This window comes from Vipera ursinii (genome assembly GCF_947247035.1).
Source record: "Vipera ursinii genome assembly, chromosome: 5".
Lineage (NCBI taxonomy): Eukaryota > Metazoa > Chordata > Lepidosauria > Squamata > Viperidae > Vipera > Vipera ursinii.
The window spans coordinates 61,414,786-61,440,068 of NC_139518.1; the positions used below are offsets into that span (position 1 = coordinate 61,414,786).

At 36.2% G+C, this 25,283-nt stretch overlaps 1 protein-coding gene across 1 annotated transcript in view; it reads left to right on the forward strand.

Moving 5' to 3' along the window:
* Window positions 1–24,655, forward strand: part of ABRAXAS2 (abraxas 2, BRISC complex subunit) — a 29,378-nt gene extending 4,723 nt beyond the window's left edge. The window contains exons 2-9 of the mRNA XM_083364528.1: window positions 4,119–4,209; window positions 5,437–5,473; window positions 7,694–7,760; window positions 14,704–14,894; window positions 16,389–16,508; window positions 17,043–17,127; window positions 18,964–19,078; window positions 22,623–24,655. Coding sequence (XP_083220654.1) covers window positions 4,119–4,209; window positions 5,437–5,473; window positions 7,694–7,760; window positions 14,704–14,894; window positions 16,389–16,508; window positions 17,043–17,127; window positions 18,964–19,078; window positions 22,623–23,080 — 1,164 coding nt within the window. The 3' untranslated portion in view covers window positions 23,081–24,655. The remainder of the gene's footprint in view (window positions 1–4,118; window positions 4,210–5,436; window positions 5,474–7,693; window positions 7,761–14,703; window positions 14,895–16,388; window positions 16,509–17,042; window positions 17,128–18,963; window positions 19,079–22,622) is intronic.
* The last annotated feature ends 628 nt before the right edge of the window (window positions 24,656–25,283 follow it).

Here is a 25,283-nt window from a genome sequence, read left to right on the forward strand (position 1 = left end):
CTGCCTTAGTCCTGCCTTGCTGCCCTTTCACCATTCCTTTGCCCCCTCCTCCTGGCCTATCCTGGGGGGTCTCCCATCCTATTGCTAAGGAAGCTTTGGAAGCCAGGTCTCCTCACACGGAGAGGAAGTGGGCCTCCCTCTTGGTGTTGCCCTCGTACCCATCATGAGCAACCTGGCTAAGGAGAGCAAGCACAGCAGCTGGGTGCCCCCTTAGGGAAGTGGGGCTGGGCTTAGTGTTGTGGGTGCTTGAGGGCTGGGCTGGGCATTTGACCTCTGCACCACCGTTCAGCCCCCCCCCCCCGCATGGTCTGAGAGGAACAGTGAGGCTCCTCCAGTGGACCATGCCTTGGCACTTGCCCCGGTCCCATCTTCTGCCAGAGACTCTCAGATCTGTCCCACTCTTGCCCAGGCCCCCATAGGCACCCTTGACACAAACAATGTAGAGCTGGCCATGCGCACCCAGTAGGCCACACGCACTCCAGCCATGCCCAACCAGTAGGCCACGCCCAGCCTGGCCACACCCATCCAACCCCCCCAAGGATAACCAATGCTGATGCGGCCCTCAATGAAATTGAGTTTGATACCACTGTTTTAAAAGCTTTCTTCCTTGGAAATATGTTGTCCCCTGAACCAAAGATAGCTCCTACCCTCATGGCCTCCTAGAAGCAGGTGAACGCATAGGTTTCCTTCAGGGATTAATTATAAGCATCATCATCACATTCAGTAAAGTTAAAAATACTTTTAGCATTGTTTTAAATGGAAACTTAACTGGATTGCTTATTTTAATTAGTGTATGAGCTTTTATACGTTGAGTTCTGTAAAGTGCTTAGAGTCTTTAGGATTTCAGGTGGTAGACAAATTCCATAATTTGTTGCTTGCCACCCAGAATCACTTGCTCATGAGATGGGTGGCTCTATAAATTAGATACATATTTTTTATGTTTCATGATTTATGACCTAGAAAGGGGGGAGAGAGAGAAAATATATATATGACTTTCACAATTGCTGCACAGTATTTTGCTGCAATCTGGGTTTTGAACAATCTGGAAAAAGAAGAAAAATACAAGTATTGTCAAATCTCCCAGACTAAAAAAGGCAGGATATGGGCATTATGAATATCCCTATAGAATACAGTACAGTAAAATAACGTGTGCTGGACTGTCTTCATCAACAGTTCCACACGCAAAAATGTTTGTCAAATGGAATTTTAGAATATCTTCCCTTTAGTATTGCTAAAGGCAAAATAGTATGCCTTGCCCAGAAAAAAGTTTTTCTTCATTTGGGGAATGTCACTAAAGAGAGATACTTGGCTGTGTGAAGATGAATATACCCTCAGATTGTTTTGTAAGCCACTCAGAGTCACCTTAAAGGGGAGGTGGGCAGCATAAAAAATTAATAAAATTTAGATTACTATGGCAGTTTAATTACTGGAAAAATAAAGGTTTAAACCATGCTCACATTAACTGTATTGCAGAAACAGAATGGCTGTAATCATGCAAATAATTGCATTTATCTACTTGTATCAGATGTCATGACACTACATAGTTATATTGCTGTAAGGCTGTTATGAGTTTTTACAGATTTCTTTCATTTTATGAGTGTCCGCCATGCTTTCCTAAACTGTTGTTTTTGAAGGAGTGTCCTACAACACAGCTGTTCACATTCCAACGAAATATTTTAAATTTTAGATCCTCATCTGTTTCAAATATCTGGAATATATAGGATGTAACTTTCTTACATTGTTAATGAAGAGAATTCTGTTTAGGGAAAAGTCATGGGAGAAGAATGATAATTCTGCTTGAAGCTAAAGTACACACTGATGAATGATGTTTTCTGTATTCCACTTGACAAAAATACTAGTTGACAACAGAAAGAAATTATGTTTATCCTCTGGAGAGTTGCAAATTATAATTTAGCTGTATTGCTTGGAAGCCTCACCTGCCAAATTTGTATTGTAGTACTGCTAGCTAGAAGAATACAGTTTTCTTCTTGGTTTACTGGGAAGGTAAGGTTTGTTAATGCAGATAATTTTTAGATAAGCAAGATATAATGAATGATGGTTTAGAATTAGATAGGTCAAATTAGCCATTAAAACAGCTAATGTGAGAACTTACTGTCATACGCAGATTCTGGCCAAATATATTTTCAAACTTATATCTGTGTGTTGCTGTTCCATATGCTTTTCTGTAAGAATTAGGGTCTTCTCCTGCTTGGTCACATGAATGATTTTGATTTTTTTATTTAAAACAGTGTGTTGTTGTAAAGCCTGTGTATTTACATTCATGAAGCTGTCTGTTGACTGTAGACTTTGACAGTGAATCTCCTACCTCAACAGTGTTCTTGACATGGCTCGATGTTGTCAAAGGATTTTCTTCACCAATAACAAAATTCTGCGGTTCTCCACTTTAGTTGTCTTCTGTGGTCTACCAGGCCTTTTGGTGTCGCTAAGCCTGCCAGGTTCTTAATTCTTTTTAAAAATGTTCCAGACTGTTCTTTTAGCCACTCCCAATGTTTTTGCTAATTGTATAGTGGATTTAATTTGTTTTTTCAGCCTAGTGATGTACTCTTTCACTTGCATGGACACTTCTTTAGACTTCGTGATGAATTTTTCGGTGAACAGCTGCCAAATGCAAGTGTAACTCTCAGAACCAACTCCTCAGCTTTATTTTTATTGATTTGTCATGGATTAACGAGGGAACAGGCCACACCTGGCCTGTTCAACTGCTTGTCAGCCATTTGTCCCATTATTTATAAGCCACCAAAAAGGGGGCTGTGTGTATTAAAATGTGTGTAATTCCTCAATAATTAATGTCATTTTTGCAAACCCCTTAAAGCTGAAGGTCATTGATTCGCTCCCATCTTGTGTGTTTCATTTCAAATTCAATTCATTTTAAAAGTGGTGTGTAGAGGCCAAATGCCAAAAAAACCATCATTGTCCCAATATATACGAATCTGACTGCATGTGAACTATTTGAGATTATTTTTGTGTGAAACAATAGAGAACAAATCTGTAAAGAAATTAATATTTAAGGATGTTTTCTAAGATGCTTTCAGTTGCTGGTATGCTTCATACTTTTAAACAACATTGATGCAAATAAAGATGTGCATTGGTTTGCCATTGTTTTCATTAATTTAATAATTAATAGATTTCTTTTGTTAAAGTTTTGCATTTCTTAAAAAAATATGAGAAATGAAATTTAATGGTTTTTCCACTTTTTTGAAAAACATTTGACCAAACTCAATCAATAAGCATTGCCATCTTAGATGGTAATAAGTCACCAGTGTTATAACCCGTATAGTATAGTTTAAAAGGATTTCATATATTAAAGTAATATATCGATAATAACAGATTTGAAAATCTTATTACCACGAAAAAATGGCATTGCTATATCAGTTTGGGAGTGCAATGCTAGCTTTATTTGTCCGTAAGTAAACCAACAGCAAGTAATTTATAGAAGTTTGCATTTACATGCTTGTATGTCTTAGTTGCACCATGATCCTGCCTGTATTCATTGTGTGGTTTGCTTTTTAACTTATGGTTACATGGGAACAGAATACATCTAATTTTCAAACTTGCTTTTATCTCTATGTAGATTTTTTCTTTATTTTAAGTGCAATTGGGGTCATTAAATTGTGCATGGATGTTTAGCTCCACAAACAACAAATAGTACAAGTTTTGTATCTTTAAAAATGAATAAAATCTATGTGCCAAACTTTTATATTTAAACTCTGTTGGAAACTATTGGGATTCTATTGGAGGTTACATCCAGCGTTATACTATATAATGGGGTTTCACACACTTTCAACATCTGCTCTTGGCAGTCCGTTAATTTTTCAGAATGTGAGGTTTAGACTAGAGAATCATCTCACCTCACAGTTTTTTTCATACTTGGATAGACTGAATTATGTCCACCCCAAAGCGAATGGACCTCGGACTGCCGATTTATGCCTTTTAACTTTTATATTAATTCCTACTGCTCTGATGTTAAATTTTTGGGGGAAACAAAGGTAAATGCCATTTTTAATTGTGTGAAGCTATGAAAAGTGCATCATAAGGGAAAACAAATAAATTCAGCTTTTATTTTTCTACCTTTAATCAAAATATTTTTCTTTTTACAGGAAGGATTTTTATTAGGAGAGGTAAGACAAGAGGAGACATTCAGTATTAGTGACTCTCAGATTAGCAACACAGAATTTCTCCAAGTAATTGGTAAGTGTTATTAAATTTCTCTCTAACAATACAATGTAATATTGTATTGCATTGTAATACAATGTAATATTGTATTATATTGCATATTTGCTTGCTTATTTGTTCAATTTGTATATCTGCCCATCTTGCATAAGGGACTTTAGATAGCTCGCACATTTAAAAATTTGATTATGGATACTCTGATTACAGAGTCCAGAGTTAATGTGAGTCTAGAAAGTATTTTGGCAGGAGACAAGCAGTGTTATTTGATTTATCTTGCTGAGTATGGTTTATATGTTCTCTGATTTTAACATATGCAGAGTCATGAATATGACTGTGCATACTTAAGTACAGACAATTTATTCCAGTTTAACAGATCCATGGTGCAGTGAACATTAAATTTTGAAAGTGATTATTTTGACTTAGTGGAGTGAAAAGGAGGAATGTCAGTGCCTCTCTTATCCAGCTTTGTTTAAAACTGAGTCGGAAATGTTTGTATTTTGTAAAGGCTTTTGCCATATTTTTGGAGACAAAGACTTAAGAGATGCCATGTTGTTATAAAGAGATTTTCAGAAAGGCCATGTTTGATGGAAGGTTTAGAGCTATAAAATGTTGGCTTAGTTCTCCTGATGGAGGAAAGAACAGCTTCTCAGCAACTGTGGTTCTTCTGGCTCTACCTACCCCCGTTCTGTTTTAAATTTACTTGTTATTGTTGGCAGGTTCAGCAGTTCACATAATCCTAGCAGTTGTGCTTTCAACTTCAGGAGGTGGTCTTTTGTAGAGATGGTTCTGCTCCATATCTGCCCTAAGTGGGACATTCTGACAGATACCGTAATTTGAAAATATGAATCGGTTCTTAAAGCAAATACATTGCATTGAAGATTTGGCAACAAATCTACTTTGCTTGATCATCTTTAGATAATCATGTTCTATTTCCACAGTGATCCACTCATTTAAATAATTAGTTGTAGAAACTTTTGTGGGCGTGCAATATCAATGAAGTCTTTACTTAATACATTCATTTTGAGAAGTGATTAAGTTTGCCAGAGTTGCAAACTTGCAGAGTTATGTTCCTCAGGAATTATTAATAAATGTGAACTCCTGATATGTCCTGTGAAAAATGAAATATTTGCTGATTGTGAGAACCTGGAGCTATCTTATGTAGGCTAGGAATATAATGTTTTAAATTATCTTTAGAGCGTGTCTGTCTCCTTAGAGTAATACAATTGTGTTGTTTTCTTTTTCCAGAAATCCATAATCATGAGCCTTGTTCCAAACTGTTTAGGTAGGTTACTTTTATCACATACTTTTTTCCCATTTACCAGTTGTTGTTGTTGTTGGGCTAAATCCAACATTAAGAATCAGTGTAGCATAGCGGGTCAAGCATCTGAATGGAATTCAGGAGACCTACGGTAGGTGTTCATTCAACTACAGTATTCAGTAGATAATTTTGGACCAGTAATTAATTCTCCTCAATTTCTCAGAGTTCTTATTGTGGGAGTAAAATGATTTGTTTTGAGACTTTATCACACAGGTGAACTATCATAATAATAAATAAAATTCCATATGTTATTAGAGATCAGGAGCTGCCAATTAATTTATTTTATTAAATTTTTCTGCCGCCCATCTTCCCTGTAGTATGCTAAGCAGGGCTATACCTTCTGAAGTTACCTGGATTCTCATAAGCTTTTTGTACCCAAGGAATTGGATAATATGAATTTAATCAGCTCTCGTCTGATATGTGCTCTTCCTGGCTCTTTCATATAGCTAGGCAGGCATGAGTTGGTGGATCAGAGAAATTGTGAATAGTTCTCTGAAGGATAAAGTCCTATTGCCCAGCTTAAGGGAGGTAGTTATGATCCCTTACTTGACGTAGCCCTGGATCCAGCAATTTTTGATAACTTCTTCCTGTCTGTTTGGTTTTCTGTTTGGTTATTGAGAAAGGGGTGGCAGCTCGATCCTTGCCATCAGAATTCAGACTCATGATCGAGATTAAATAATATTGGTTCTCTGGTGGATGACTTTCATCAGGACCTGGGTAAAGGATACCTCTCTTGGTTCTGTTAGCCCTTTTGGTGCCCTTCAATACCATTGATCATGGTACCTTAGTGGACCGCTTGTAAGGATTGGTAGTTGCCCTTGACTTTAAATGGCAACTGCAGCTTCTACACTTTGAATCTCCTTGTCCAGAAAGATTCTTAAAGCCCCTTCTTCATGATACACAGAAGATCTCTCTGTTACATACAGTACTTGCACTTAGGAACATCGTGCCAAGACATCTATTCAGCCCCCAACTCAGCTTCAAAGTTCTCTGAAACCCCGGCTGTTTCTCCATCTATGTGTTTGATTATCTTAAATGGTTATTTTCCTTCTACTGTTTGAGATGTTTTTAAAAAAAAACAACAAAAAAAACCCTGTACTGTATGACTTTTTATTGTATACCATTCAAAGTTGTAGAGTGGGGCGGCGTTTTAAATTTTAAAGGTAAATATAAATAAATAACTAAGACCTTTGAAGTTTTATTTTGAAAGACATTCAATCCAAAGTTCTGTTAATTGTTATTTGAAGGAAAATTGGTTGGTTTATTTATTTGGGGTGGGTGGGTGTTGTTTTTATAATTTTTCTAGTGCTGTAACCTGCCCATAAGAATGGGGTATAAAAACTGAAAAATAATTATTTAATTAATAAAAAAGATACAACCTAAAATATAATGTGAATTCAGAGAATGTATAATTATGATGTTTCATCTGTTCTTTTATTAAATATTACACTGCATTAATAAAAAAATTATCTCTAAATTCATTTACTTTAAAAAGCTTATTTAAAAAACCCTCAGAAATACCCAATGAATTATTTTCTGAGACCTTATTTATACTGTGCGGTATAGAAAAATAGAAGAATAACACATTGTTTAGCTGGGACATTTTCAATTAATTAAACAGGTGTTGTGTAAAATAAATAATCCTTCATTACTTTGCATAGAGGCCATAATCATAATATTATTAATATAATGCTTTGCATATTAAGTGTATATATGTTGCAAGCTGAAATGGGGAAAAATTGTTAAAAACATGCTCTATTAAACTGGGATTTTTTCCTAGTAATATACCTACTTACATTTCTCTGATTCAAGAAACAATTTGTATCATGTGAACAGAAGTTATTGGAGGCAGGAATGTTTTCCAGTGCTCCACATGTATCAAGAGTTGCTTGATCTCCTAAGTTCATTTTTTTCTTTTTGATCAGAGCATTTCTATCATACGTTATTTGTTTACTATATGTATTGCTGTGGAATTCTGCTGAATGTTCTAAGTAAAAGTATTTTTTTAAATGAGGGCATGTCTTCCGCAACGTTTTTAACTATTGCATAAACCTCTGTACAGCTTGGAACATAGAGGAATTAGTGAGGAATAGTTTATTCCACATCTATATATTTTGCTTCACAACACTTTGCTATGATTAAATGTATAATCTAAACTTCTGTTTTCTTTTTCCTTTTTTTAAGTTTTTATGATTATTCAGGCAAAGTCAATGAAGAGAATTTGGACAGAATTCTTAAAAATCGAAGAAAAGTAAGCTTACATATCTTCAGGTCCATTTGCATTCATATTTATTGTCCTTTATAAGAAGGAAAAGTTAATTATAGTTCTTAGAAGGAGTGACTTTAAACTGAACATTTCCAAAATATTCCAATAGTGGTAGTCCTTGACTTACAACTGGTCATTTAGGACCATTTGAAGTTATGCCAGATCCTCCCAAAGGTACTTATAACCCAAATTTGACATTCTGATGGTGGCCTTACCCCTCCTTAATCATGTGACTGCACTTTGGATGCTAAACATTTTGGTCATGTTTATGGCCTCTTTCAGTGTCCCACAGTCACACAACTATATTTTACATGGCTTTGCAAAAAAAGGGGTATTTATTTCCAGTTTTCAGCAAAACTGACCCATAATGAAGCATTGATTCACTTAATGACTATAGCATTTGCTTAATGACCACCAAAAAGGCCATTAAATCAGGTCAGGCATGTGGGTGACCTGATTTTTGACCATCATAAATGACAACTGTGTTGGGTAGGGTCCATTAGAGTCATAACTGATAGATTACCAGTATACTCTTCAAAAAAACTGTAGGATGATACATGTAGATAAAAATGCCTCCCAAATGGGAGGATAATGTGATATAAACAAACTAAGCATCAGACTAAAGACCTAATTACATCTTTGGAATTCATTCCACCCAATTTTATTTACTTTTCATAAAATCAATCCCCGTGATCTCTGGTTTTCCCACATGCTCTATTAGGATGAGCATAGTTTGGGTCCCTTCCTTGAAGCAATGTCTTCCGGCAGGACCCAAGAGGCTTGCCTTTTCCACTGTAATACCTGCCTCTGAAATGAAACACGTATATATGCATATGCCATAGACTCTATTAGAGAAATGAGACGTTTCTAAATTTAATAAGTAAAATATATAGTTGGCTCCAACTCTTCTGAAAGATTTTTATAATGTCCTTCCCTTGGGGTCAAATTTCTGGAAGGCTATAAAGTCAACTGGATTTCCCAAGTGCCTATTGATTTTTACTGCTGCTTTTAACTATATTGATTCATTATTGTTTGCTTGTTGTGGGTTATATGCTGCCAAGCATCTCAGTTGTTTCAGTTAGGTGACCATCTAAATCTGATAAATGAATAAAATCATTGTGGAGTTACAAAATTGAAAAGAGCCATTTCAGGGTGTCCAACTATAGGGAGCTATGATGTCGATGATCTTGTAGTAACCATCCAGAAGCCGTTAAGACAATAACAGGCAGACTTGAAAGATTCTGTTACTGGCCTATTTCAGTAAAATGTAAGTCTAGAATTAATTTCCTGATCTAGTCTACCTTATGATGCCAATCCCCAGCTCTGCAAGAATTAAAGCATCAATGAGCTGTGGCTGTTTAAGTTGTTATTTGAATATATACAGTAAAGGGAAAGCTACCACCTGTCTTCATAATAGGTTTTACTGTTAAACAGCACCCAGGAATTTTTTTTCTAATACTTAATTGGGATCTGCTTTCCCATATCCTAAATCTATTACTCTATCCCCAACTCCTGTATGAGCACAGGTTGACTTCTTTGTTAAATCCTTTCAATCATTTGAAGAATGCTGTCATCTCTCTTTCATCCAACTATTCTTAAGGCAAAATATACCCAATTTCTCTTCACATTACTTAATTTCTAGTTTCCAGGATCATTCTTGCCTTTCTCTGAATCTGCTCCAGTTTCTCTGAATTCTTCCTTAAGTTGTGCATCCAAAATAGTACATAAGATGGTGATTTACCAAAGCAGAATAATACAGAACTATTGTTGTTAGCTGCAAAGTCGTGTCCGACCCATCGCGACCCCATGGACAACGTTCCTCCAGGCCTTCCTGTTCTCTACTACTTCCTGTCCTCTACTACTAACAGAACTATTACTTCCAGTGAATAGATGCTATAGATGCTAAATAGATAGCATTTATCTTTTTTAGCAATCACATCATATTGCTAGTGAAGCGCTTTGCATTTAGAGTTATAAAATGTAATTATTACTTTCATCACATTTCTCTTTTTTATCAAGATCATTTCTAATTTTATTTCTTTTGGTTAAGGTAGTAGCGATTCATTTTGTATCATCAGCAAATATGATAATTATTCCTTTTGGTTCTTCATCAAAATCATTAGTAATATTAAGGGCAACCTAGGACTGATCCTTGGGCACTTAGTGTGTATTCCCAATTTCTGAGTACATTGAATATATTTGATTTTGATTTAATTATCTTGCAATCCAGCCCACACTTAACTATGTGGTATTTAGTCAGATGTTTGACATCAAGATGTACTATGTATTAAGCATAATAGGGCAAGATTTGTTCACGACAAATCCACACTCATTTCTGATACTTATCTCATCATTTTCAATTTGCTTACAGGCTGATCTTTTTATTGCCTTCTATGGAATTCTTTTAAGTATTAGATTTGACTGGTCTGTAACTTGCTGATTTTCTGTTTCTCATATATTGAAAACAGAGATAAGGATCTGGTGTACTGAGTCTTGTGTGCACTGGTTAGGGCTTAACCCTAATACTAAGCCTTTTATTTTAAACCTTTATACAGAAGGCATTTTTAAAAATTACTTTAAACATCTGCCCTTAAACTTGATTCATTCTGAACTTCTGCTTTAACACCAGATGTCTATGGAGATTCTCAATCATCCAAGTCATGGTTGATCCGAAGGTGCTTTCTCTTGATTTTTTTGCTTGAAAATGTTTTGCTTCTGACCAGTTCTTCAGATGAACAGAAGAAGCTTCTTGGATGAGAAAGCAAAATGTTTTCAAGGAAAAAAAACAAAAAAGTCCAGTTGCCTGTTGGAAAAGCACCTTCGGGATTACTAACACCAGCTTTATAGTTCTGAGCTAGTTGCCTGTACTTTTTGTTGTTTTTTCAGTTGGGTCTTCTGCTGACCTTGTTCTTCCCTGCAGGCATTGTTTGCATTTGTGCTTTTAATATCTCTTCTTAAGAAGTCCAATCCATTTTTAGCATCTCTTCCTATTATCTTCTCCTGTTCCAGGCTCCCATTTACCGAATGCATTAACCTTATTTTTTAAAGCTCAACATACATATTTCAATATACTCACTTTTATTTTAAAATCAAAAACTCCAGCGTTATGCAACACTTTCCTTCAAAGTTCTTGTATGTCCACTTCCTCGGTTAAGTATACTATATTGGTTAGTATCAAGTCATTGTTAGCTGATCCTTTTGTGATTTCCATTCACATGTAAAGTAGGAAGTAATCAGCAGGACAAATAGGGAATTTCCTGTAAGGGTCATGTGCTGCAGAGACATATGTTAACTCAAGTCTCCTTTCACTGTAGCTTCCTGCCACTTTGAATAATGTGCAGTTTGATTTTTGAGAGTGTGATCTGCATCTATTGGGATGAAAGATGATATTAGACATCAACAATAATATTGCATTTTTTATTCATTTCCTTATTATATCACAAATGCTTCCTACATTTGGGATTCTGAGAGCATGGTAATATGTGGTACAATTTCTCCTCCTTTTTTGTGGCACGTATTGTTTCCTCAACTAATTAAATTGTATCCTTTAATTACCTCATTCTAGTCATGGGAGTCGTTCTTCCAGACTGCCATTATACCTAATAAATCATATTTGTCTTTGATACTAACTGCCCATTTGTTTATTTCCCATACTCTGTACATTAGCATATAAATAGTAAAAGTCATGTAATTTATGGACCATTGTTCTTTTGATTTTTATCTGAGTGGTTGAAGAGGTTCCATTTCAGAACATAATTATCTAAGCATAGAAACAAGTCAATTATTTTTCAAAGTTTTTTTTAAATTAAAACTCAATTACAAATGAACAGTTTATTTCAGTCAAAAAGAATACGAGTAAAATTGCCTGCAGCATCAAATCAGATGAAAGTTTTTACTGATTTCAACTTATACAATAGTGGTAGATAAACTAATAAAAGACAAATATGTAACTTTGGATCATTTTCCTCAGTGAATAAATGAACTTTTCTGACTCATTTCTTCAATTGAGTTCTCTTTGTTTAGTTTTAGGATTTGTGTGGAAAACAAATCACATGTTTATACAGAAAAAATTGAAAATTTAAACAGCTGCATACTGTACCTAACACAATCAAAGCAAAGGTTTTTTTTTTATCACATTTTGCGTTTTCCCAGACCTCAGTTATATTTTCTTGAATGGCTCAGCATTCATTCTCCTTCTCTTCCGAGTTAAACCATTACAAGATAACCTAGGGACTATAGTCAGGCAGGGTACTGAAAACACACCGTCTTTCATTCTGCTACTTGAAAATAGAGTACAAATTCATTTTTTTTTCCCTAGAGACTTTTGGATTCTTGCCAAAAATAGACGTCAGTTTGTGCCCATAAGTGTCTAGTTCCTGAAATATAAGGGTTTCTTTAGTATGGTATGCTTCCGTATTAAGTTCCTGGAGCTTACCAGGTAGAAGGGTGAAGGTCTCAAAGTCTTTCCCGGAACCTCTCTAAGATTTTACACCTTGGCAAAGTTTTGTACTTCAAGTGCCTTGGTGGAGCAGTGGGCTAATGCCTCCTTAAGTAACACCAGCTGCCTGCAATTAGTGCAGGTTCGCATCCCACCAGGCTCAAGGTTGACTCAGCCTTCCATCCTTCCCAGGTAGGTAAAATGAGGACCCAGATTGTTGGGGGCAATTAAGCTGACTTTGTAATAATGCCGCTTGGGGTGTGTGTGAAAGCCCTAATAAGCAGGCATATACATAGAATGAAGGCTATTGCTAAGCACATTGATTTGTGCTTTAGATTGTAAGCCGCCCTGAGTCTTCAGAGAAGGGCGGGATATAAATGGGATTTTTTTTTTAAAAAAAGTGAGTTTATATATCTAAAGAGCACTGCAAACACATATTGCGTAATTTCATCCTCTCCCCCCCCCCGTGATAGTAGTGACATATTTAAAAATATATTTCTTTTCCCCATTTTTCCGTTGCTGAAGAATGAGACATAGCGATAGCTTATGAACAAATCACTTAACTGATGTAGCTTACTCTAGATGGTTATAATGAATGAGGCTAAAGGAAGGAAGGAAGGATGGATCCTGATGCTGATTGCCAGCTTCCCATAAGGAAATTCAGTGGGGAGGCTGACAGGAAATCAGAAGTTGTGCCTGTTCTTGCTGATTTTTTGTCAACTCATGATCATTCTCTTTCTCTGTCTAGGTAAGGAAATATCTCTGAAATGATGGCCCAACAGATCATGGGTTGTCTAGTAACATTTATCGTTAAGGAAGCAAACACCTTTTGTGATTAGGAGCCTCAAAAGAGCTGCTGCCCTGGTCACATCTCAGTAGGCCCTGTCTTATTCTAAACTAGAGTTATGAGAGCCTTTAAAGCCTTCAAGACAGGCTAGAAGAGTCTCCTCTCTGAATGCACTTAAAGCATTTTGTTGCATTCAGATTAGATCAAGCAGTATGAATTCATATTTTGCTCGGGATGTTAATATAGATTTTGCTCTGTGATTATTGTATAGAAAAATTCATTTCAGTGTTAATTTGCCTTTGAATGTGTTTTTGCTGAGAGTCACTGAAAAATGACATTAAATAAACAAAGTGTTTCAAATTGACAGTTACAAATGCTTCACAGGCAATCATCTTTAATTATATTATTGCTTCAGCTTCAAACAGAATTTTTCATATACAGTTTGCATGCATGTATATATTTGGAATAAATTCCTGTTGCAGATTTTATTTTACTTATTTATTTATTTTTTTTTAAAAAACAATTCTGTTATTTCTTGGACATCTTTTTAAAGTAATAGTCCAGAGACAAGCTGGTTTCTGTCAGCCTTCCCAAGTAAATCCAATGGGAGTACATCTAGTGAGCTAAATCTACTTTATCGTAAGGTTACGTTAACAGAATCTTGCAAGTCAGAAAGTATAAACTTCCCACCGCGACTTTTAATCATCTGATCAACTAGGACGGGTGCTAAATTTCTTTCTCTGACCCTTAAGTCCTTAGGGGCACCCCCTTCTCTTGCCTGATTGTTCTCTAGGCTCCCAAAGACAGTTTCTGACAGAAAATGTAATAAAATGTGTTAGTCTGTGAAATGTATAGTAAAGGCTGAACGTGTTTACTTGAGGCTTCTATTTGCTAATGTTTTTAATACACCGGCCATTGTAAATAGCTTTCTGTCATATGAATAATAAAATTTCATACGGTAGTTCAATCAGTTGTACAACTATTGAATTTAAATCCTAACAGGTTCATTCATTTCATGTCATAGCATGAGGGTTTATAAAAATTACATGACAAATAGGTTCATTTAAAATCTTTATCTGGATGCTATGGGATAATGTAATATCTGTGTGTTGTGGCTCACGGTAGAGAACTTTGGACTAGAAGCTCATGCTGGATCAGCAAATGGAAGATTTCACTAAGAGTTTCCTTACCCACCTATGGCTTGTGTGGCAATTCCAGCCTTTTCTCTAGCAACAATTATCTAAGCCCTCAGCGTTTTGTTGGATCACTGTAGTTTGCTCACTATGAGGCTTTCCTCAAGGATGATTTGGAAGGTAGAGCCTCTAAAAATAGTAGGCCCTTTCTGACCAGACAACTCTGATGTAGCAAATGAATAGTAACATAGGGGCCTTACTGGTTGCCAGTTGGTTTACATGTCCAATTCAACCACTGTCCATGACTCAAATACCTAATATCTTTGCATCTGTCTGATCTCAGTAGAATCTTCCCACCCACCCATTACTTTCTGTGGACTGGGTGGGCTTTTAACCCCCCCCCCTTTTGGGATGGGTGCTCAGAAGCAAGCCTTCTTAATAACAACCTCCTTACTCTGGAATAGGTTCCTCCACCTGTTGTCCCAGGTTAGAATGACCCCTTAGAATGGCCATGATGCTGCTGAACAGTTGTGTCTAAATAATGAAACATAACTCATTTTTTTATTGCAGAATGTTATTGGGTGGTATAGATTTAGAAGGAATACTCAGCAACAAATGTCATATAGAGAACACATCATCCATAAACAGCTGACACACATACTTGGAGTACCTGACCTTGTCTTCCTTCTCTTCAGTTTCATCTCCACTGCAAATAATTCTACACATGCTTTAGAATATGTCCTTTTTAGACCAAATCGAAGGTAAATTATTTTTATTATATGGGGAAGGATCTATTTGAACTGTATTATTAATAAAATAATAATTAACCATAGGAAAAAGTGAATTAGACACCTATTTTAACCCTAGTGTTGAGTTTTCAAAAAGCCTTTTTCATTTCTGCATACTCAGGTAAAATGCAAGTTGTTTTCTTTCTGTCCTACTCATTTAGGCTTCAGAAAGTGGTTCCATTTTTCTCCCTTACCAAAACTACGCAAAAATTGATGCTTTAAAATATGTTAAATTTCACTTATTGAAATCAATACAATTTACCCTAGTCATACTGTACATATGACTGGATCTCACCATAATGTGAGTCTAAATAATAATAGGTTTTTTTATTTTAATTCTTATTAGCTTCAGTAAACATGGACAGTTTTCAGAATTTGTGAAGCTATTGAGACAATACGAAGTTTTACCTGTGGCTGTACTAAAATTATTCAATTAGAGAAAATATCCAGAAGTTTGTTACTGTATGGAAGTTGTCATATTGTTCTAAAGTTAAATTGCAGAATCTTGACTAAGGTACTGTATGAAACACACATTTGTAGAACTTAGTTTTCAGTAACAGTATTGGATAGAATTTTAATTTCAAACATTTTGGATTGTTTGTTTGTGTTGGCTAAATGAACTCTGCTCTGTTTCCCGGTTGTACATTAGGTTGCTGTATTATCAGATTATTTGCTGGCAAATCTTCCTATATGTCTGTTTGATCATTTCTTTTCTGCATTCAGCACTTCAGTAATCAAATGCATCTTTCTATGCTGTAGGCTTATTTCTTAATCTAACCCATAGATTGCTAAGATACTAGCACAGGGGTCCTCAAACTTGGCCACTTTAAGACTTGTGGACTTCAACTCCCAGAATGGCTGGGGAATTCTGGGAGCTGAAGTTCACAAGTCTTAAAGTGGCCAAGTTTGAGGACCCCTGTTCTAGCATGTTGTGAAAATAACTTTGGTTCTCTATAACGCTTTCTTGTAAATACGGTTACAACTTGCAAGATTAAATCAATAAAGTGATTAACTAAAACTTTAGCTGAAAAACAGTGAGAGCGCCATTTTAATCAATAGAATTGATTTACGAGTTTCTGTCCCTTGTTTTTAATTGAAATAGTTTTCTTGTAGCCTATTTCTCTAATTGAGAGAAAAGAAAGAAAATTCTTTTTTTTTTAACCAGGAGGTATAATTTAAATATTGAAAAAGCAACCCCATTTTTTGCATTCCTGTAGTATCGCAAAAGGCATGCATGTACAGTTAATGGAAGATTAATAGTTGTCAACTATCTAGGCAATTGTTAAATTGATAGTCACTCCAGATTCAATTTAAACATTGTTTAGCTAGCTATAGATAGAGTTAATGGTAGCATTTTCTCCCTAAAATTAAAAAAATAATTTTCTGTTAACATGAGTTACTGCTTGGTTTAGAATCTCAGGAATTTCTGTGGTGTTTATTAATTATCTGAACTTTTTTTTAATGTAGGTATAATCAAAGAGTGTCACTTACTATCCCTAACCTGGGCAACACCAGCCAGCAAGAATATAAGGTCTCTTCAGTGCCAAATACTTCTCAAAACTATACCAAAGTTATTAAAGAACATGGGTAAGCAATGTTTCAGTACTTATTCATTGCCAATTTGGCATATTAAGAAATAAACAGATTTAAATACACATGCACTTTTCTTGATTATCTACTTTGTTATATCATTGCTAGTTTCTAGCAGAATAGGAAAGTGTTGATTAAGGTTAGCATAAGAAACATAGCAGGCACATGGCAGGGTATCCTCTACATAGAATATATGTGCAGGTGTCTGCAACATATAGATTTTTATATCTTTTATAGTTGTATTTTTTTCTCAGTACAGTAAATTAATGGGAATGAGGAGAAATGAAGAACGTACTTCTTTGGTGTGTAATTTAGATTTCTCTAAGCTATATTTCTTCTACACTATCACTATCAAAGCTGGCAGAGCAAAAAATAAATAAATAAATTGGATTTTCAAACAGCCACAGCAGTTCATGCATTGGTATTCTGTACATGACTATGTAAGAAATATAAAATGACTTTAAGGGTAATGGGGAATAAGTAAGATCTGATGATAATTTATTTCTAATACATTATGTTTCATATTTTTAGTACTGATTTTTTTGATAAAGATGGAGTGATGAAGGACATCAGGGCTATATTTCAGGTTTATAATGCACTTCAGGAAAAAGTACAGGTAACTCCTTTTATTTTAAAATTTGTCAATCTTTACTGTGGCAGACTTTTTATGCTATAATAATACATAAAAAAAACTTTTGTACAGGTAGTCCTCGACTTACGACCACAATTTGAGCCCACAATTTCTGTTGCTAAGTGAAACATTTGTTAAGTGAGTTTTGCCCTATTTTACAACTTTTCTTGTCACGGCCGTTAAGTGAATCGCTGTAATTAAGTTAGTAACATGGTTGTTAAGTGAATCTGGTTTCTCCATTGACTTTGCTGGTCAGAAAGTCGCAAAAAGTGATCACATGTCCCCAGGACACTGCAGCCATCATAAATATGAGTCAGTTGCCAATTTTGATTACGTGACCATGGGTTTGCTGCAACAGTCGTAAGTGAAAAGCAGTGCCATTGTAACTTTGAACAATCACTAAACAAACTGCTGTACTGTAAGTCAAGGACTACCTATATTTATAATATATTTTAGCTAGAATGTTAATATTTGCAAATTATGCTTTAGGTGACTGAAAGAACAGAAAACTATTATTAGAATAGGTACCAGTATAAAAAAACTAAAGCTAAAACAACACCTATTTTAAGATTAAAAGTCCATTGCCCAAGAGCTCAGTAAGGTCAAATGAAAATAATGTGTATTACATCTGTGATAGTTCCATGGGCAGAATGCAGAATCTCTATAACTGCATTCAAGGGCAGGAATTTGTTTGGATTAGCTGGCAAGATTGGGCTCCTATGTATAATACATAATAGCTCTTTCCGTTAAATATTTCATAAAGGTTCTTAAAAGGATGCATCGTACAAAAACCAATCAATCACATTTTCAGTGTGCACCACTCTTTATTTTGGTAGCTTTAAGTCCTGTTTCCAGTTCCTTTGTCTTCCCTTGAATTGGACTCCAATTATTTCAGCTATTATTACATCCATAAGTAGCCACCTAATTATGTGCTAAAAATATGGATGGAGCCGTTATGAGTGGAATGTTATCCAGCTGTGCATAAGGTGGTGGTCTCATTCACTATTGACTCATGGCCACTTTGTGCCATGAGATGCACTTCGGAAATATTTTGCGATAAGAGGTAGCTGATGAAGTGTAGCTTGCTTTTAACAAGATGCCTGTTCTGTACCAGCCTGCTACCGGCCCTGCAGAAAAGGCAGGGACAACCCCTTTTACAAGAAGGCAAGAGGCTGGAATTACGCCTGCCAAATTTATAGCTACAAAAACAAACAAGACACGAACCAAGAAACAGGAGCTTTAAGAAACAGGAACTATCCAAGCAGTTGCCTTCAGCAAACCAGCCCTCCCACACGTTCCCCTTATATAGAGTTCAGGGCGTGGCTTCTCTCTGCCTCCTTCCGAGGAGCCCCATTGCCTTCCTCTGTTTACTCCTAATTGACTGCCTCCTGCGTCGGGCGTCCTTGAACAGGGCCAGCTGTGGGTCATCTTCATGCACGCTGTCAGGCTCACACAGCTGGGTCTCCGTGGTGACCAAGTGGGAGGGGCCTGGCTGAGGGCTCTCATCAGCAAGATCTTCAACCCCCTCAGCAAGGTCTTCAACACCCCCCTCCTCCTCCTCTGAGTCGTCCAACCCAACTGCCGAACCCACAGGCTGACCCTGAATCACAACAATGCCTTTGCAAGAACCTCCCAGTCAGTAGGCCTGAACTCTGTATTATGGTGCTTTTTATCGTTAATCGTACAATAGACGTTTAATCAGAATTACTAGACAGATGGGTTGGTACTAGACAGTTTGTGGAAATTGGTATAGTTTCTTCTGCAGCAGGGGTGGGCAGAGGTGGGCAAGGTCTGCGAATAACCTTGTTGTGTTTCTCCCAGGCAGTATGCATAGATGTAGAGAAAAGCGAGCGAACTGTTGAATCTTTCCAAGCGGAGGTGAATAAGCTAAAAAGGCAAATCTCACAAAGGAAAAATGAAAAAGAGCAGAAAATAAGTAAGATGCTCCTGTAATTTTTTTTTAACTTTTTTAGGAAATTGATGTTGCAGTCAGCTGCGTTAAGCTTTATCATGCTCCTGTTATTTAAGGGAGGTAAAATAAGTTGAGTTGCTGTTTCAGTTTATATCTCCCTGTTCTGCCAATGAGATACTCATTTTAATGATAATACCATAAGCTACTTTAGGAAATAATTTTAAGTGATGGGTGTCCTTCCTAATGCAAATATTAGGCATTAGTGCTGTATACACTTCATGCAGAGGGATACTGATAGGCAGACAGAGAAAAATGTACATCTGAGCATACATTTACTTAACATGGTTTTTAATTAGATCTTCCCATTTTACCATGGCTGGAGCTTTGATTTTTATAGGCTTTCCCTATTGTAACTGCCTTTGTTTGGCATTTATGTGGAAAACAATCTGTATCTGGATTTGCCTTGGATCTTTAGATAAAAAGGCCTTTGATTCCCTAAGAGGCCCCTCATCTGTGCTGGTGTCAATCCTATTAAAACAAACAGGTAAAAAAAAAATCAACAAGCAAATAGGAAGCACTAAAGGAGGAAGAAGATGAGACCATCCATCCTGGTGTGGTGGGTGATTTCTCAGTTTTTCTCCTCATTTATAATTGGTTTACTTAATGTCATGACAAGGACCCATCAATTTTGCTTATTTGTATACTGCCCAATATCACCTTAAAACATTGGGAAATATAAATCATTACGTTGAGGGGGGAAATATAGAACCTGCATCTATCTGTTGTATTACTTGTCATGGTTCCGATAAATCAGACAGTTCAAACAAAATGCAATCATTGTTTATATGAAAAGGCTTAATAATGAAATGAAACATCGGCACTCATGGAGGGATGCCAAAATCTGAAATCTCCTCCCCCCAAACCCATCATAACACACAGACAATCCCCACCCTTATCTACATGTCATAAATCACATTATCCAATTAGTTTTACGTATGAGGTTTCACTTCCCATTCTGTACGCGGGCTTTTCCAATTTTCTCACTACATCCGGGTAGATTTCCTCCCTCCCAAATGAAACAATTAAAGTAACAGGCTATCTCTTATATTGTCAGTTGAAAACATGTCAATGTTTGCAGCATTGACATTACTGTCATTAAAATACAGATGGTAATTGAAAGTTCAAAGTCATCAGAGACATTGAATTTTATTCACTGAATTCATGCAAGCTATAATCCAGAAAGAGATGCGGTGGCTCAGTGGGTTAGGACGCTGAGCTTGTCGATCAGAAGGTCGGCAGTTTGGCGGGTCGAATCCCAAGTGCCGCGTAACAGAGTGAGTGCCTGTTATTCATCCCAGCTTCTGCCAACCTAGCAGTTCGAAAGCATGTAAAAATGCAAGTAGAAAAATAGAGACCACTACGGTGGAAAGGTAACAGCGTTCCGTGCGCCTTTGGCATCTAGTCATGCCAGCCACATGACCACAGAGACGTCCTCGGACAAGCGCTGGCTCTTTGGCTTTGAAACGGAGATGAGCACCGGCCCCTAGAGTTGGAAACAACTGGCACGCATGTACGGGGGAACCTTTACCTTTATAATCCAGAAGCTTAGATGGCAGACAAGAAGAACAGTAAAGATGTCTGTGGCAATGTGTGTAGTGCTTCATATCCAGCTTGAAACTAAAAGCTTCACTAAATGGGCAGGGCAACAATAATCCTCTGCATTTTGCCATAAGGTGTGTTTCTTCATTAATAATGTACAAGAACTCTTAATACAGAGGATAGCATAATTGTGGGATGGTTTGTTTTTCTTTTAAAAAAAGAGAAAAAACTATTTTACCATACTTCAGAGTAAGGAGCTATCAAAATGTAATTATGTTACAGAGATACTGTGAATGTCCGCGTTGTAATACTATACTGCAGAGGGGAAAGAATATTGTATTTCCCTAAGTAAAAAATTCTGGATTGTTTCCAGATTACCCACAAGCATGAATTCATTCAAGAGAGTCCTTCCTGAAGGAATTGGAAAGCAGACTATATTTTTCCATTTCCCTTTCTCTCTAAAAACTGTTTGCAGAGATTTGCAGAAACCTCGAGCAGGGTGAGGGGGAGAAATACACGATGAAAGCTACCTTCATTCAGTGCAACTTCTGCTGGATCTTGATTCTTTCTTTGAATGAAAGTGAAATCTGGATCCAGCTGGAAGTGTTTTGAGGATTCAAAAGTTGCAATATCTCCACGAGAGAAGATGCCCCAAATTTATTTTATAAAAAAAGGTAGTATAGAAAATTCTTAAATCCCTATGCATACATTTAAGAATGTTACACATATTGTAAGAAGGCAAAATTTAAGAAAGTCTTGGTAGTGTACACATTGTATATTATTCCTTAAAAACAAAGGTTTTCCTGTCAACATGTTTGAATGCTGAGATGAAAAGTGCTTTGGTATGTGATTAGTTTGGTATCTGATTTATCTAATTTTTCCCTTCCTCCTTCGTCTCCTAGTGGTCTGAGAAACATAAGACTGGAGCACACAGTGCCTTTGCCAAGGAGGTGCCATTATAAACAGCATGCTTGCTTAGAAATTGTAGCTTTCCTTCCAAGAGTTAAAGATTTATGACATGTGGAAGGTTGCCAAAGTAGACATATTTCACAACATCTCCTAGTAATGTGAAGGAAGGATGCCAAGGTGCACATAGTGGTAATCTAATATTGTACCACAAAAAAAACCTGGGAAAATGGCATCAGGATGCAATTTATGGTAACATTTGTATGACAACTGAATTGTGATCCAGCTACTATCCAGCTAGTTAAAAAAATAGGAAAGGTTGTATAGATTGTATAGATTCATATGTTTTTATAATAGTGAATATAAAGAACAAAGAGATGTGAAATCTCAGTTTAATGTTTTAGTGATGTAGGTCCCATTAGAGATTCTATTGTTTTTGATAAGTCAGTGTACAGCAACTGTGTGAGCTGCAGCTTTGATTCTGTTACTTGAAATTAAACCACCTGAAGAAAATTCAGTTGATTCTTGCATCAAGTCTATCCTCTGTGTGATAAATTATGATAGATGGATAGACATACAGAGAGAGAGAGAGAGAGAGAGAGAGAGAGAGAGAGAGAGAGAGAGAGAGAGAGAGAGATATCCTATATATTCTCTACTGTTAAATGTACTTTTCTTTGTGCGGAAATCTCTATGTATGTATGTATGTATGTATGTATTGTGTATACTGACCCATTGTAAAAGTTGTGTTCCTGCCTATCCTTCGAGAATCCTAAGAGAATCTATACTTAAGCTAGACAACAAAATAAAGACAGGATATAAATGTTAAATCATGCTAATAATAACAAAATAATTTATAAGAAAATAGATTTCTATTTCTATTTGATATTTGTTTATAAACTTTTCACTTAAATCCTTGGCTTACCTGTTGAGTATAACTTACATATTAAATACTTTTCCCAATTGATATGTAGAAACTTTTCAACAAACAGGTTAGAAGACGCCTAAACTAATTGTCTTAATCTAACTGGTTGGTATTACAACCTTTACTTTTACGCTTTTCTAGGATTACAACAGACTCTCTTGAACAGGCAAATGTCAAACGATACCTTGGAGCCTATATTTATCCCACAAATAACACATCCTGGATTTGCTGTGGAAAGTCATCTGGAAGAATCGGATGCTTCTGATCCTCCTCCTCCTTACGCTGTGATCAATCATGACAGTGCTGTACGTCCTGGGGTTCTAGAAAGCAGTGTTTTTATGCCTCGACCTCAAGCAGTGGGCTCTTCTAGTTATGCTTCCACAAATACAGGATTGAAGTATTCAGGCAGTGGAACCTCCGTGCAGCCTTGTTCCCACACCACCACCGATGAGAATGTTAATGAATCAGAAGACAGTGACTATGAGAATTCGCTTGACCCTACAGAGTCTTCTGACAGTGAATACGCACAAACGAGAGATTCTCGATCCTTAGCACACGTGGATGGAGATTCTAGGAACACTCAGATCTCTCAGATTTAATGTAGAGCTTAGCATAGGACTATCTTTCCTAATTGTTACAGAAATATTTTGGAATTTAACTTTGAGGAAATGATCTACGAAAGAGGATTATTGTGCACAGTGCATATTAAAAAAAACACACAAAAAGACTTGAACTTAGATGGCTTACTCACTTTGATACAGTTTTACAAGTTTTGTAATGGAACCATGAAGATAATCAGCCTGTACTGATTGATGAGATTCAGGATGTACTGGTAAATAGCAAAGTGAAATTTGAAACAGTTGTAACTTTTTTTTTTTTGCCATACCTTCCAAAAGAAAGAAAGAAAAAAAGGGATTTAGCAACTAAACATGGTCTCTAATGATCTTAAATCAAACCTTACCTCGTGTACTATCATGCCTTGAATTTTAGAGAGGTCGTTTCTAAGGACTTAAATCAGCAGGCTTTTTAATGGTGAAGCCAAATAAATCATTGCCAGGACAAAACAAACAAACCTTTAATTCCAGGAAGCCGGATTGGAACAAATGTGAATTATCCTCTCTGCATGCTCTTTCAATAGAGATGAGGTTTGTTTCAATCTTTTTCTACAGGCCTAATGTAAATCACTTGACATTATGGTTGCCTTTTTCTGTAGGAAAAGCGATTACCAGTAAATCATCTGTGAATGTCCTAAACATACTACTTTGACGTTGGTGGATTTAATGTGACTTTTGCCACACTATCCTTATTGTCTCAGTTTTCTTCATAACACATGAAAGCACATAGTGGAAGTGGTCAGTTATGTCGGAGTTTTGTGTTAGAAAATTATAAATGCTGAACATTTAATGGAGATAAGCTCTTGCAACTTACTTGCAAAAATGCCCAGACTTGTGCTTAACTTGAAAATTTCCTCTTAAATTTAATTTGTGTTTCTTATTGGGAAGGGGGGGGGAGGAGACTCGGCTTTTGGAAGCACGAAGCAGATTCTGCTCAAGATATATTTGGATGCACTTATTTCTTTACTATACGTTTGCAGAGTTGGTGGGGGCTTGGGGGTATTTTTTAACCCGCATGATAAAAAAAAGTGCAATTTAAGCATCCAATTTGGCTTTTATTTCAATTACCAAATAGTGAACTGTTCACTATTTTTGTGTTTTGATCATGCATAATTCCACTCATTAATATCCAACCTCTCCCCCCCTCCCCCCTTTTTTTTTTAAAAAAAGATGTCGGACTGCCTCAGGCTAAAATCTCAATAGCTAAACAGTCTGAGATCTATTTATTATTAGTCTTCTATGTCTCTAATGAATAAAAAAAGCATTTAATTGATTTATCTCCTTGGATATTTGGGACTGTAAAACATTTCTATTCCACTACTTAATATATTCTTTGGCCTTAACATGCATTTTTTTCATTGCTGTAGTCTGTTCTAATTAACAAAAAAATATTTGGATTTTATTAACTTTGGGTATACAAGCTACTATAGTGCAGTTTGTTCAATAAGTGCTGTTGCCATCTCATCAGTTCATTTGAGAAATTTTTAATCTTGCTCAGAAACTTTTAAATGTACATCTTTGACAAAGGTAAATGTGACAATAAAATCTTATTTAATCCTTTATCTTTTAATATTTGTCAGCAGGGTTCCATTATAGCAAAGTCATGTATCTGCAAATAAAAAAATATGTTATTTTGTTTTCACCTGAAACAAATTTTTGAAAAAAAAGTGCATCTTGGTCTCTACAGTAGCAGACAATACTGAGAAACATGCACGTGATTGTAGTATGCAAGCAATAGTACCCACATTTAAATGTTCATTTATTCATGCCAAAGTACTACCAAAATTGTTGCAGCCAATGTTATCTTTCCTTACCTAGTAAGTAAACAATTTTTGTGAATACTTTCATTTACTATACATTCTGTTGAAACAGCTGTTGACATCGCCAATTAAAAGGCGTTTTTGCAAAGTCAGGAAATTAAGTTTAAATCATCAAGGAAACACTTTAGTAGGTAAATATAGAAGCTCGGTTATATTAATCAGTTGGTCTGAAGTAAAAAATGCCCTATGTTTTTTCCTTCAGACCGATTCCATCTATAAGTAGTCCTTGACTTGCTAGCACAATTGAGTCCAAAATTTCCATTGCTGATCAAGACAGTTGCTAAGTGAGTTTTGCCCCATTTTATGAGCTTTTTTGCCATCGTTGTTAAACGAATCACTGCTGTTGTTAAGTGAACCATGCAGTTGCT